This window comes from Canis lupus, chromosome 14 (genome assembly GCF_003254725.2).
Source record: "Canis lupus dingo isolate Sandy chromosome 14, ASM325472v2, whole genome shotgun sequence".
NCBI lineage: Eukaryota > Metazoa > Chordata > Mammalia > Carnivora > Canidae > Canis > Canis lupus.
Window position 1 is genome coordinate 20,834,416 of NC_064256.1, and position 14,467 is coordinate 20,848,882.

The following is a 14,467-nucleotide window of genomic DNA, read 5'->3' on the forward strand; positions in this document are numbered from 1 at the left end:
AAATTTTATTTTCCTAGAATGCTTGGGAAATGGTACATGGAAATTTCTAGCTGTGACATGTATTTATTTTCTTTCATTTTATTATTACTACTAGTACTAAAAATACAATGAGTCTGTACCATCTGCTAGTAATAATTAAAAACAAAGTATGAATAGACCTGTGCCTCTATAGGTCATAGAGAGCTAGGGAATGTAGCTGGGATTCCCTATATGAGCTGTTGAGCTATGTGTTTATTTCACCTTTCCCTCTTTCCCTCAGACACACACTCACACACTCAATGCCTAGGAATTTTTAAGAAACACAATAGAATATGTCCCATGCTAATACTAAGTCTATTTGTTAAAAATAACGTTCCAGAAACTGTTTTAAGACATATGTGTGTAAATTATACACATATATATACACAATATATATGCATATAGTACATATATATTACCATAAGAATCCTAATAGCAAGTACTAGTAATATCTCCAATTTACAGATGACGACACTGAGGCACAGAGAGGTTAGGTACCTTGTTCAAGATCACACACACAGCTCAGAAGTGGGGGGCTAGAGTCTATGTGCTCAACCACCAGACTCTGCTTGCCTCCATGATTTGGATGTTTCCTGTGTGACTCAGGAGGCACTTCAGATTTTTGCAGGAGCTCAGAAATTACCTTTAAGAACCTTAGGTGGGAGTTGGCTTGGTGGAAAAAACCCCAGGGCTTAGGCCAACAGTATTTTAGCCCTCATTCTGCCATTTATGAGTTGTATATTCTTGCACACGTCTCTTACACTGCATTTCATTTTCCTTATCTATCATGGAGGTGGTGATAACGTTTTCCCAGATGCCTCACAGAGGTGTCGTGAGGACAGATGATGTGATAGAAGTTAAAGACATCGGAAAACACTTGAATGTGACATATATATTCAGAAATGATTTTTCACATGATCACAGTTGAGGAATTCCAAGCTAAACCTTTATCACTCTTAGCCCAGTGCCCTCTTCACTCTCCTATGCTATAGCAATGTCTTTAAGCAAATTCACATGCTGATCTGTATTAGTTCTTTCTCTGGAGAACAGAGAAGTGTTATACTCCCCCTTGGAATATGATCCTCTCAATAGTACTATGACAAACATGTTACTTCCTCTAGGAAATCATCTTTCTTTTCTTCTGACTTGACAATCATTACTTTTCCTTTGTCCATCTCATGTAAGAGGCTAGAATCTTGTATTACCAATGAAAATTCCCTTTATAAATTTAAATCAAGGGAAGTCAAAGGTGCTCCAAATGGAAGGGGTCTCCTCTGAGCCAGACCAAGACCTTGTTTTACAGCTAGAAAAGCTGGGGGTCAGCATGAGGGACTATTTGACATCACCAGCAAATTAGGGCCCAAGGGGGCTAAGAAGGCAAGTGTCCCAGCTGCCAGCCCAAGGTCAGTCCTAGTTTATGGCCCAGCCTCTCTCACTGAGAAGCTGCAAACTGGGATTTGTGTTGGTCCTGTGTGTTATTACTGATAGCTCTTCTGCAGGGAATGCCTTCCCTCTTTAAGCATTTGTCTTTTGTTACTTACAGGCGAAGACTGCACAGGCTGGGTGTGTCGAAGGTTACCCAAGTGGATTTCCTGCCCAGGGAAGTTGTGTCCTACTCCAAGGAGACCCAGACTCCTCTGGCTACACATCAGTCTGAAGGTAAGCTCTGTCTTTTGTTTGCTTTCTGTATTATCTCTAGGAGAAATTGCCAGGCATCATATCCTTCTTGTTGATTTTATATCTTAATAACAGATCTTTGCAGTACATAAACATAATGATACACTGAAAGTCTAAGGCTCCTTTGACCCAGATTTTGAAAGCTCTGGACAGGGAGCCCAGTGGTACTCCTCCAAAGAACCCATGAACTTTAAAATGGATTCCTTAGGTCACACTTTGCCAAAACTGTATGATGGAGGGGGAAAAATCTTCACAGGGTGACATAGTAGAAGCTTCTGAATTTTATCAATAAGAACAGTGTGTACATGAAGAGTCATCATTTTCAGGAGTCAGCAAACAGCAGCACACATCTGTTCCTCAAAATAAAGTGTTTTTTGGAATACAGCCAGATCCAGTTATTGGTGTCTATAGTCTGTGTGGGTACTTTCTTGCTGTTATGGAAGGATTGAGTAGCTGTGACAGCACTTACAGCTCACATAGCCAAAAATCTTTGCTGTAATCTGGCACTTGGGAGAAAAACTCTGCTGACCCCTGATTGACTTAACCATTCAGATAATGACACATTAGAGTTTCTTACCATTTAAAACTTGAAGTCTAAAATTTAAAAAGGTTTGCCATGTACATTCCACATAGGTGAATGGGAACTGAACTCCTTGCTACTTCGTGTATACCAGAAAACATCAGGTGGAAAATTCACATGCAGATCCCAGTCAATCAAAACAAACAAACAAACAAACAAAAAAAACTAAGAGAAATTGCAGCTGATAAAATGCTCCCTAGAAATAAGAAATTACACTCAAGCAGAAGAGATAGAGCTGTATACTTAGGATAAAAGGATGTTGCATTGTTGGAAAATAGCATTATTGTTATAGCTAAGCAAATTCTCTTTTTACTTTATGTTATTTTACTGTTTGGTTTGGTGAAGAGGATGTTAGAGTTCTGGGTTCATTGTTGTTATCTGATACGACTGAACAGAAGCCATGAGAATGAAAAATGATTCGAATGCCTTGCTTGGTTTACAGCAAATATATATATTAATGCAATTTGGTTTGTGTGTGCTACAGGGATTTTCAGTTTGGCTTCTAAACATATAAAGTAAAAACAAAACAAAACAAAAAACAAAAACCCAAAAAACATGTAATGTCTGAAGCAAAGTGAAATCTGATTCCTTGAAGTAGAGCACTGCCTATAGGTCTTCTGAAAACCCTTCCTGAGTAATGCTGGCTGCTGCAGGGACAAGTCTTTGGTAACAGAGCCTCCATCTTTCAAATCTGATAGTGAAATGAATTTTAGAAGCAAACAAGTAGCACCCTCTGGTGGTGAAATTTTAAACCAACCACTGCAAGAAACTTCAAGAACTGTATATTAATGTGGCAGAAAATACAAAGTTAGAAAAGCCTTTGGGAGTTCACCTAGAGTATCCTTGGACCTCCAGGCAGATCAGAAAAATTATTAAAAAACAACCTCACCACCCAACCAAAACATTTGTTTGAGTTAATATGCTGCCAGAGGTATTTGCAGAGTTGTAGCCTGAGGTATGTTTATTTAGCCCAAAATCTGACCCATAACATAAAGTTATACAACTGAAATACGAGAAGGAGTGAATTCTATTTTGAAAACATGTAGACTTCAGATATTGGAAAGGGCACAGACATATTTACAAGGGAAGATAAATTAAGGATGAAAAGGCATCAACTCTCAACTTTTAAACTAGAACACATCAAAAGAAAAAGCCTGGGCATTCCATTTTATTACTGCACAGAGAGCTGGGGCGCCCTCATTATGCTGTGGTCCAAGCAGCAGGAAAGAAGGAATTTATTTCTCAGCTATTGGCAGAAGTTCTTCCTGTTTTGTTAACAAGATTCATAGAAGGATTTTGTGGTGATGGCTGTTTCGATGGTTCAAATTCAATACAGACTTGAACTCAAAGCTAGCAACTACAGCTCTACACATTAAACAATGCCTGATGGGTTTAGACTGGTAGAGCTTTAGATTTGGGTTCAGCAAATTGTCCTCTCACTACACATGATTATTTGACCTTCGGCTGCCCGCAGTCACCCAGCTGCCTGGCTGGCGCAAGTGCCCAGTGCTCCCCTTTCACCTTCTGTGTGAAGAGAGCTTGTGGAGGGAGGACTGGGGGCCACAGTGGGCAGTGAGAATCGACTACGTGGTAGGTTTGGGTTGGCTTCTGATTTGGGGTTTGAGCCATGGCAATGTTTTCATGACCATTGTAGCCATTCAGAGGCTGGAAATGATGAACTACTGGATTTTATGACACAGTGCGGCTCTTGGGTGGATAATATTTAAACTGTGGTGTATATAAGATCCATAGTGTATTAGTGCCCGTAGTGTATGGGGGGATGCTGTTTTTTAAGTCATATTGCAACTATGGAAATTTTAACAATATTCAAACGAGTGATCTCAGAGCATTGATGTGTTCTGTATCCAGTAGAGTTCCAGTGCATTCTGTTTTTTCCATGTTACTACTTTACTCTTTAAAAAGAGGGAAAGTACTTTTCCCAATCATAAGTCTCTTTACTCCACTCTGTACTATAACAAACATTCTCTTAACCTGTGATCATAATGACCTGTTCTGAGAAACACTCCAGAGGGTGATTTAAACCAGGAAGATTGAGGAACAAAGTCCCTATGAATACTTATTTTCCATTCAAATTTAGGTCATCAGTTGCAGACAAATAAGGCTGAACCTAGGACATGCTATTTGGAAGCCAGATATCTCTACCCCTAAAAACATTTTAAACATATGGTTTTTGTCCCAAGTAATAAGAAAGGAAAAAAAATGCTTCCCTGCCAGACTACCTCTACTTTGCCTTCTATTAATACACCCTGGACTGCCTCTGACCTCCTGAGATTAGTTAGGAGTCCATCTTCTGTATCCTTGTTGTAGTGGGTAAGTGACTGGCTCGTACAAGGCGCCCAGTAAATGCTGTTGAATGACAAAGATGATGCCATAGATATCATTGAAACTCCTAAATTCTGTAATGACCCCTAAGAGAATGAGAACATAACTTGCTGGTACTATGTAAGCTGCTCTGGAAGGTGAAGGAGGAAATTTAGAAAACCTATTGATAGTTTTGAAGTATCCTCTGATCATCCTCTCCTCTTCATGATATTTTAGAAATGGGAACTTAATGGCTTCATGTTGACTCCTCCCTCATTCCTCCTACTCTCTTCTCATGCCTTGTTTCTTATGCCCAAGGTAGACCAATCTGCTTTCATTGACGACGGTGCCACACAGTTTCAGCATCCATACCCTTGCATGTACTGTCTCCCTGCCTGGAATGCCCTTTCTCCTGTTTGCCTCCTTTGGGAAGTCAAAGGAAAGAACAGTTAAGGGTTGGCTCCTTGGTAATTCCACTTGTGATGTGTCCCTCCTACCATGGGTGTAGTCCATATCCTCCTTTATCACTCTGTATTTAATGGTTATCTAAATGTTTGCATTGAGTGGGCTGTATGTCCTTCACTACCATGCTCAACATGGCAGCTGGCACAAAGAAAGGGCTCAATAGATATCAGTGGAAGAAATGAAGAATGATATGATGCTGGAGAAATAAGAAAGAAGAGGAAGTATTCACTGTCCTTCAAGGGAGGAGGGAGTATGATCTATGCATTAAGGCTACATTGGTTTTGGGGGGGTTTTAAGGAAAAGTCATGGGAGTGAGATTATGTGGTGAGGAGAGTTCAGTGATTCCACTTCAGCCAGGCCTCTAATTTCACTCCCATGAACATGGGCATTAACTACGCATGAACATGGCAGTTATAAGAACTGAAGGAGAAAACCACCTGTGTTGGCCAGGATAGAGCAAAGCAGTCACCAAGTTTTTACTTGGCAGAGACATGACTTAAATTTAAGTTTGGAAGAGATGTGTGGGAATATGGCTAAGGAAGGCTCTTGTTTCACCTTTACACTATTTTTTTTAATTAAGGTATTTTCTTTTGTAAAATATTTTATTTATTTATTCATGAGAAACAGAGAGAGAGAGGGAGAGAGAGAGGCAGAGAGAGAAGCAGGCTCCATGCAGGGAGCCCGACATGGGACTCGATCCTGGGTCTCCAGGATCACACCCTGGGCTGAAGGTGGTGCTAAACTGCTGCCTCACCTTTGCACCTAGGCTGCCCTCACCTTTGCACTTTAAAAAAAATATTTTCTTGATTGGTTGAGGAGAATTTCTACTTTGGCTTCCCATCCTCTCCAGCATATATTTAATACAGAAGCTGTAAGTATAAGAGAGTTGCCTAGAGTAGTCTAGTCTGGCACTGGTCTAATAGAAACAGAATGGTCCATTATTAATTTTAATAATATATCCTTTTAACCCAATATATTAAAACACTTTAATATTGTCAATATAAAAATTATTGAGATATTATACATTCTTTTTTATATTAAGTCTTCAAAATCTGGTTGTATTTTATACGTAGGGCATAACCCAATTTAGACACTAAATTTTCTTTTAAAAAATAAAGATTTTATTATTTCAGAGAGAGAGAACACAAGTGGGTGGGAGGCACAGAGGGAAAAGCAAATTCCCTACTGAGGAGGGAGCCCAACGTGGGGCTCCATCCCAGGACTCTGGGAGCCTGACCTGAGCCAAAGGCAGATGCTTAACCAACTAAGCCACCCAGGCACTCCCAAACACTAAATTTTCATTGGAAATACTTGAACAGTAATTAGATTTCTTAAAATTTACAATTGAAACAGCAGTTTCAAGTGCTATAGTTGCTCCATACATATTTAAAAGCTTTTCAATAATGGAATCAAATATCCCTTTTTAAAGTTAAGTAAAAGTAAAAATGTAGTTCTTCAGTTGCATTAGGCACATCTCAAGTGCTCAATAGCCACACATGGCTGAGGGACCCTGTATTGGATAGCTCACATCTGCCACAGACCATCATTTCACAGGTTCAGAAGCTGAGACCCATGAAGTCAGCCTGATCCTCACTTCACCACAGCTGGCCAGAGGCACTTGGGTGAGGAGATCCCCCTGATTTATAGAGAATTCCTCCAGGGGCCTGATGACATCACAGATTTTCCTCCTTCTTATGAGGTCAGCTATGCCCAGGCAGATGTTAGATGGTTGGGCAGAAGGAAAGTTATACTCTGATGAGCAGGACAAGTCCACTAATAAGCCTCATTCTGTTAACATAGAGACAATTATGAGAACCCCCCCCCCCACCAGATTTTTCCTTCATAGTCCAGAGTTCACATAATGGGATGTTCGTTCCTTCCAATCTGTCTTCATGGTGTACAGCAAACTGCCAAAAACTGTGTATGACCTCCTTGTTAGTTATCTACACCTGTGTCACTTCCCTCTCCCTTCTCGCTCACTGCCATGTGAAGTGATTAGAGAAAATGATCAAGATTTAAATCTTGAATGGCATACAGTTGACTTCTAAGTCTTCCTACACCATGGTGGCCCCCAAGAGCATAATTCTTTGATAAAGTCCTTTATCAGATAATCTAAGTGGAAATATCTATTTGGAATTTTAAATATGAAACCAGGCAGTTCTTAGGGTTATAGTGGAAGCCAATCTTGAAACCTCTGGAGATAAGTTGGGAAAACACAGGCTTTGGTGAAATAACCTCGACTCAAGCTCTTCACCTGGTTCCCGGATTCCTGGACCTTACACTCTTTCTTTAAACTTACTATTTAAAAAACAGCCAAGTATTTGGAGACAAGCCATGGTAGCATCTGGATGCAAATTAAGAATCCCTAGTGAAGATGACACAGACTAATCTTATTTTCCATTTGTGTTCTGTAGAACTGACACTGCTCCAGAAATATTGACATCTGCCATGTTTTGCAACCTTGAAATATGCCTACTATTTCCCCTTTGACACTTGATTAAAGTGTTAATCCTCTTTCAGAAATAACTGTAGAGGCTTAGGCCCATTGTTAGTTAACAAGGTCAGCAGTTGAGGGATCTTTCCTTAGGACATTTGTTTTCTTTAAAAATATTACCATCATATTGTCAAGCTTCTTGAAAGACAAAAAAAAAAAAAAAAAAAGATGGGCTATTTTAGGAATACAGACATTAGTTTTTAGATATTATTTATAATGAATAGACAAATTTTCTGGTTAAAGAAAACGATAATTGTTTTCCCTACCCCTGAACCTTCTTTTCAGCTGTTGGTTAGGAGAGCTTTGATGGTTTAGTTCTTGATTTAGATTACACATTAAGATAGATACTGGCTTAGATGCTAGCCAGTCTTGATATTCCAAAGGAGAAGCCTCATGCTAAAAGTTAACTTATGTTTTTAAGTGCCTAAGGAGAGTGCCATAGATGGTGCAGTCAAATAAATACACTTATCCTAAATATTCCTTCCAATGAAAACAGAAGGATGCTAAATGACAACTAAAAATAAAGCCGGAATTCAACAAAAAAGACAAAGTGGAGAGAGCAGGACTTGGTACCAGTGGGCACCATCTTATTTCCTGTATTTCTGTAATCTGTAGTTCTATAGAAGGGGAAAGGACATTGAGAAAAATGAGCCTAGAGCATTGTGTGAACTTTAGGCTCAAAATGAGGTTATATCTTCATTACAGTACCATACTGGAAAATAAAATGTTATACCTTAGGAAAATGGTCTGGTAACTTTATATTTAACCATCAGTTAGCCACTAAATTAACCATCATATCACAATCTCAGGGTCAAGGGTTAATGTGCTAATGAAGTTCAGAAGTAAAAGATTTTGCATGAAATAAAAACATTGTCCTTCAAAAGCTGTTAGAATGAATCCATCCCTGTAGTATTTCATACAACCTTGGTGTAAGAAAAGAGCCTAAGGAGGCTCTTCAGGCTACCTTAAGGTGCCTAAAGAGCCTCTTAACATCAGGAAGATGAATAATGAGGCTCAATTAAGGCTCTGGGCCTGGAAGCTCATATTAAGAACAGAAAAGCAGTTCTGAGATTTTTTTTTTTTTAAATCTGACTCCAAGGCTCACACATGGTAGGTAGAAATGCATTTCACTGAAAAAAAGATTGCTAATACCCAAATTATAGACCTGATATCAAGTAAATATGTAATCATAGATGATTATCAGCTTCTCTCAGGTCCACTTCCAAATCAAATCCCCATGATCCTTCAAGGCATTCCTTCTCATAGGTCCCCATCCCTGGTCATGGACACATTAATTCTGTGTACCACTAGCATCTGGCATAGTGCTAAATATTTGGTGTGGGAATGGTTGGATGACCTGACTTAGCTCAAAGATTAACAGCAACTATCTGCCTTATAAGCCAGATAATGGGAGAAACAAAAGTGGGTCAAAGGGTAGGAGGTGGATGAGATGCTTCTAGAATTCATAATTTTAAACACTGGAAATAATGGCTAGTCTAAGCAGGAGAGCTTGAATGGAAGGATATTCTGTAACTCACAGAATCAACATGAAGATTGAAAAAACAGGCTCCGAGGACAGGCAGAAATCAAGAGAAGCTAATTATTAAGAAGACAGCCCAAACCCACACTACATAAAGTTTTCAGTAAGTCTGTGACCTTGCTGGTCACTTCCTAGGGGAAACATGACAAGCAGGGGAAAAATTCAGAATAAGTAGTTATTCTAGTGAAAAGATGTTGACTCCTCTCTGCATGATAGAAAAAGGTGAAAGCGAGCAACTTTGCTGATTATTCTTTCAAGATATGGTCCGATATTGAGGGTTTAGGTTGATCTGTGGTTGGGCAATAGAAAGGGCATTGAGTCAAGGCCACTGAGTTTTTCTACATAGCCTACATTCTTGCATTGTAGATGCTTTATGAGCCCATGTTCAGCACTTGTGCAACTGGACACAGGATAACAATGACATATAGAACATACCAACTCTTCCATTAGATTAGTAGAAGCCTCCTTCACAGTGTCTAACTTCTGGTTGTAAGTAAATATTCTGTTATTCTAGATCTATATTGAAAGGTTCCTCCATATACTTCTTTCCTAATATTCTTGCCATTTGTATCCTCTAATTGTGAGCTATACTTCCAGCAGTCCATCTCTGGCTTATGTTAGCATATCACTTAGAATTTCCCAGAATCCAGGCTCAAATATTTTCTCTTTAGGCAGCTAGTTACAGGGAGTTTCTCATTAGGCTGAAGGAGGAGAGACAGTGTACCAGAAGTAAGAATGCTGGAGAGTGTGGGCACCTGACTCATAGAGACTTTTGCTGCAACCCAATATATAACACTTGCCCATCCTGATGATCTAACAGTGGATCCTCCTGACGCTTATGGCTAGATGTATCAGATAACACTCCAATTCATAACACATAACACATAAGCATGGTTTGTTTTCCATAATTACCTAGTATTGTATAGTCATCCTTTAATCTCTACTTGGGTCCAGTGGCAAACCAACTCCTGTCTCTCAAAGGTGTAGTAACATAATGAAGAAGCTACACCATTGCTCTCAAATCTAAAGACCTCTTCCATGATTCCCTTTTAGAGCTATTTGTCTGATTTACCACAGACACTCTGAGTGCCATTGAATCAGTGGGACCATAATTGCTAAGTATTATACCCATTTAAAGGTAGAAGAAGCCTTTTGAGTCACCTGGTAAAATGGAATGAACATGTACATGGTAGCTCTTCTGGCCCACCAAGCATTATGACTCATAGTATTAGATAAACAGTGCATTTGCCATATTGTTTGAAGTCCACCAGACCTCTAGACCTATGGACACTTTTCTGAAATGTCAGGTCTTACATATTCAGAGATTTTTCCTCATCTTCTAGCCTACTTGTCTTAATCAGGTATTGGAGATAACCCAGCTTACTCACCAGGTCCTGCTGGCATGATGCCCTTTGTGGCAGGTGGCAGTCAAGGGCTGTAGATAGGCAGAGAGCTGTCTCAGCCCTGATGTAAGATGATGCAGATGCAAAAAAGAAATGAGGTGGGTCTTCTTTGGCTGTCAAGAAAGGCTTAGTGTTGACTGTGGTTTGGGGGTGTACTCCCAAGCCTCCATAGTTTCCCCCATATTCAGTTTTCCATTATTTGCTAATCAGCACTGTCACTTTCACATGAGCAACTTGGTGAGGCTGGCAATTCAGAGGGCTTTTATTCAGGAGCCCACAAAATTTAAAATTTGCTTTTGATTTTGGCAGACGTGTATGCAGATGTTTATCACAACCAGAGAAATTCCCTGGCTTTATGCCTTGAGCTAAAATATAGAGATTTGAATTTGTCATCTCTTCTTTAAGCTGTCCAGTCCCATTAGAAGCATTCACCTCACCCTAGTGTCTTTAAATTCTTCATGCCATTCAGTCTGTTCAGTGGCAGTGACACTTTGATCCCTTAAATCCTTCTTTTCAATGGACACTTCATTAAAGATCACCACAGAGAAAAAATTATCCAGCTATTTGTTATGGCTGACAGGTTCTCATTCTCAGAATCTGAGTTTTCATTTTCTTTAGCCACTATTAGGGCAAATAACCAACACCAATTCCCTGGGTAATTGTCTTCTGATACTCATATCTGTGCCAGTCTGGGTCCATGGTTGCCAACAATAAAAATTAGCTCTGGTTAACCTAAATATAAAAGAGATTTGTTGGAAAGATATGAGCTACTTGATAGAACTGATGAATTAGACTTAGGTTAGAAATTGAAGCAAAGCAGCCCTAACCTCTACTGTGAGTGTATTTGAAATAGGGTTTTTAGGAGGTAATTAAGGTTAAATGAGGTCATCAGGGTAGAATCTTAATCCCATAGAATTGGTGGCCTTGTAAGAGGAAGAAGAAAGAGATCTGTCTCTGTCTCTGCATGCATACACAGAGGGAAGGCCATGTGAGGACAGGGTGAGGAGGCGTCTGCAAGCCAGGAAGGGAGCTCCGACAAAATGGATCTGCTGGTAACTTGATCTTAAACTTCCCAGCCTCCAGAACTGTGAGAAAATAAATTTCCGTTGTTCCAGCCACTCAGTCTATAGTATTTTGTGATGGCAGCCCAAGATGACTGAGACAGCAGCTAAGAAGATCATGCCATTGAATCTGTTCAGTGCTGTAAGACCAAGCATCCTGGATTTCCTGTCACTGGACGCTCACAGTTACACTCAGGATTGAAACTGTCATCACTGCTGCTTTGAAAACCCCTACTTCTCCCTGAACCTTGACAGTACTCAGTTGAGATTTAAAGAGCAATATGAAAGTCCACTTAGCTAAATCTAGGTTACATGCCCTACATTAGCTATGAGAGGCCAGGCAGAGAAATAACTAACTGCCCTAGCCCAGCTTCCACCAAGGGAGACTGTTTTGGTACACTCCCTTCCAAAAGAGAACATTTGGATGGTGGATAGCCAAAAATATATATTTAAAAAAAATGCCTACTCTGACATGAGAAGAAAAAGGGGGAGGTAAAAAAAATTATATGTGCCCAGCACACTCAGGTACTTACAGTGTTCTTAACAGAATTTACTCATTTTATAAGTCAGAAATGCAGAGAGAGAATGCAGCTCTTTTAGTTTGTCGGCAGCTTCTGTAATACTACCTGGCTACCAGAGGAAAATGGGGAAAATGTATGAAATAAACAACTTTAGTGCAATCTCTTATTTTAAACAGTCTCAGTTGGTATATGCAGTTAAAATTGGGTATAAATGCTTAAACCTTACTCCCACTTTCTTCCTAAAATTATGGCCAAATGCAGAGGGCAAAAAGGTGAGATTTATATGATCACATGGCTTTGGTGGAGTGGGGAGGGAGAATAGGGACTCTGACTTTGTGTCAGTCCTTGACAGTATGCTGGCTGACATCTGCTGTTCTTTGGATTGATGTTCTTTGACCTCTTGGGCACTGGCACTCCATGCTATAATGTGTAGGTGGTAGACTAGTATCTGTTCTCTTTGCTTGGTAATGTTCTTAGGAGTATGGGTCATTTTCTTCTTGATAATCTGGTTTCCTTTTAACTTTCCTTATCTCCAGACCTTGAATCAATGCCCTATCCTCTATCCAGCCCCTGGCCTAGAAGTCAGTCCCCAGCCCATGTAGCCACTTTATCTACCACAACAGACCCTCATGGCAAACTGGCCCTCAGTTCAGCATCCATACCTCAGATGATCTGAGGGAGGCTCAGCAGCACTCATCAGTTCTTCTCTCCATCTTCTCATGACAACCAACCCCACCAGGCTGGGGTACCTCGTAGTGAATGAGACCAGATGTGTAATGGTCTCCTCCTAGCTTCCCAAACAGGAAATGTGATCCAAGGGTACCTGTGTTCATTTATCTTCCTAGTTTATCTTATGCTGCACCCTTCCCACTGCTTCTCTCCCAAAAGTGGAAATCCAGATATATCTAAAAAATTTCTCTCTTCTTCTCTCTGCATGCTCCTTTCCTTGCCACTTATCTGGAAATAAACTCCTGTGTTTAACTTCCCCCATAGGTTAGGGGGAGGAGTATATAGAGGGGATGATCTTTACAGTTTTGATATTCTAAATGGTAAGGAAAAGGAATTTGGAATGTTATTTCTTCTTCAATTAAACCTAACTCTCTTTTGAGAGGGGAGCTGAACCTCACCTTAGCTGTTTTATATATATCAAATTCTAGTCTCTCTTCCAGCAAATGAATGCCATAAGTAGACTAGAGTGAAGATCATTATGTTCAGGAAGACAAATAGAAGAGCACATTAATACTTTTTGAATATAACTCCCATAGCACCCCAAAATGAAGAGGACATTTCTTTTCATTGCTCTTGATCAATAATAGATTCAAGAAATGCCAGGATTAAAGAACATTACAGGGTATAACAAACTTTTTTATTTCCTGAAGAATAACAATTGCTATGTTGACTAACTTAAGAAGTATATAAAGGTTTCACTGCTAGCATGGCAACATGGGGAGTTTTGTGGATTTGCTTCCCTTTAAAACTGGTGAGCATTGTTGAAAAAAAAAATACCCCCCAAACAAAAAACCTATTTAAAGTCTCTGGAAATGATCCCAAGGGCATACAATAAATGAAAAAACATCTATTAAAGAATACTTACTAAAACTTGATAAGAACAGGAAGAGTCTGTGATATTTGAACTCCCTCTTCTCTCCAGTTTAGCTTGAAGCAAAGTCTGCTTCAAAAAGATGCAGCGAAGAATATAGTGAAAGGGACCTTAAGGAAAGGAGGGAAACTGAGTGGGGAAAAGTTAGAGAGGAAAACAAACCATGAGAGACTCCTAACTCTGCGAAACAGAGGGTTGTGGAAGGGGAGGTGTATGAGGGAATGGGGTGACTAGGTGACAGGCACGAAGAAGGGCACTTGATGGGATGAGCCCTGGGTGTTACAATATGTGTTGGCAAATTGAATTTAAATTTAAAAAAGGAAAAATAAAAAAAGAACACAGAGCTGCCTCTCCCACCAGCTTCCAGTTGGAGGGCTACAGTATCTTCCTGGGAGAGGCAGAACATTAGCATTCCCATTATCTGCCATTAGCTACCGGTTAGCTACCTGTTATAGAGCCTACCTTCCAAGCAAGGACAACTGAGAGGTGGGCATACTCTTCTTCAGCCTAGCCTAAACTTGAAAGATAGGGACTTTACTTTGGCTTCAGCATTCTAAGAATTCTGGGGCCCTAATCACTCTCATCCAATTCATATGTAAAGCAGAGATTCCACTTAGGGACAGGCAAGTCAAATGACCAGAGGCTATAGCAGGATCCCAGTCTGCCAAGCATCCAGCTCTGAAAGCAGGGGTGTAATTTGAAGAGGTGTGCTGCTGTCCCCTCCCTCCATGCCAGAGCTTCGGCAGAGATTTTGTCCAGGGGAAAAAGCAGGCCATAAAACACAGA

The 14,467-nt window shown here is 40.0% G+C and overlaps 1 protein-coding gene and 1 long non-coding RNA gene across 12 annotated transcripts in view; one reads left to right on the forward strand and one right to left on the reverse strand.

The window, feature by feature from the left end:
- LOC112674887 (uncharacterized) overlaps positions 1 to 14,231 on the reverse strand; it is an 80,707-nt gene extending 66,476 nt beyond the window's left edge. The window contains exons 1-4 of one of the 2 annotated variants that reach the window (XR_003145647.3): positions 14,144 to 14,231; positions 13,676 to 13,791; positions 12,094 to 12,190; positions 10,485 to 11,231 (exon numbers count right to left, since the gene is read on the reverse strand). This is a non-coding gene — a long non-coding RNA (uncharacterized LOC112674887). Of the gene's footprint in view, positions 1 to 10,484; positions 11,232 to 12,093; positions 12,191 to 13,675; positions 14,113 to 14,143 lie in introns of those variants that run through there. The other variant, XR_004804661.2, reaches the window with a different exon arrangement.
- The window catches only part of DYNC1I1 (dynein cytoplasmic 1 intermediate chain 1), a 440,266-nt gene that overhangs the window by 212,304 nt on the left and 213,495 nt on the right, over positions 1 to 14,467 (forward strand). For all 10 annotated transcript variants that reach the window (XM_035698496.2, XM_049093605.1, XM_025471296.3 and 7 more), the window contains one exon: positions 1,562 to 1,677. In XM_035698496.2, coding sequence (XP_035554389.1) covers positions 1,562 to 1,677 — 116 coding nt within the window. The remainder of the gene's footprint in view (positions 1 to 1,561; positions 1,678 to 14,467) is intronic.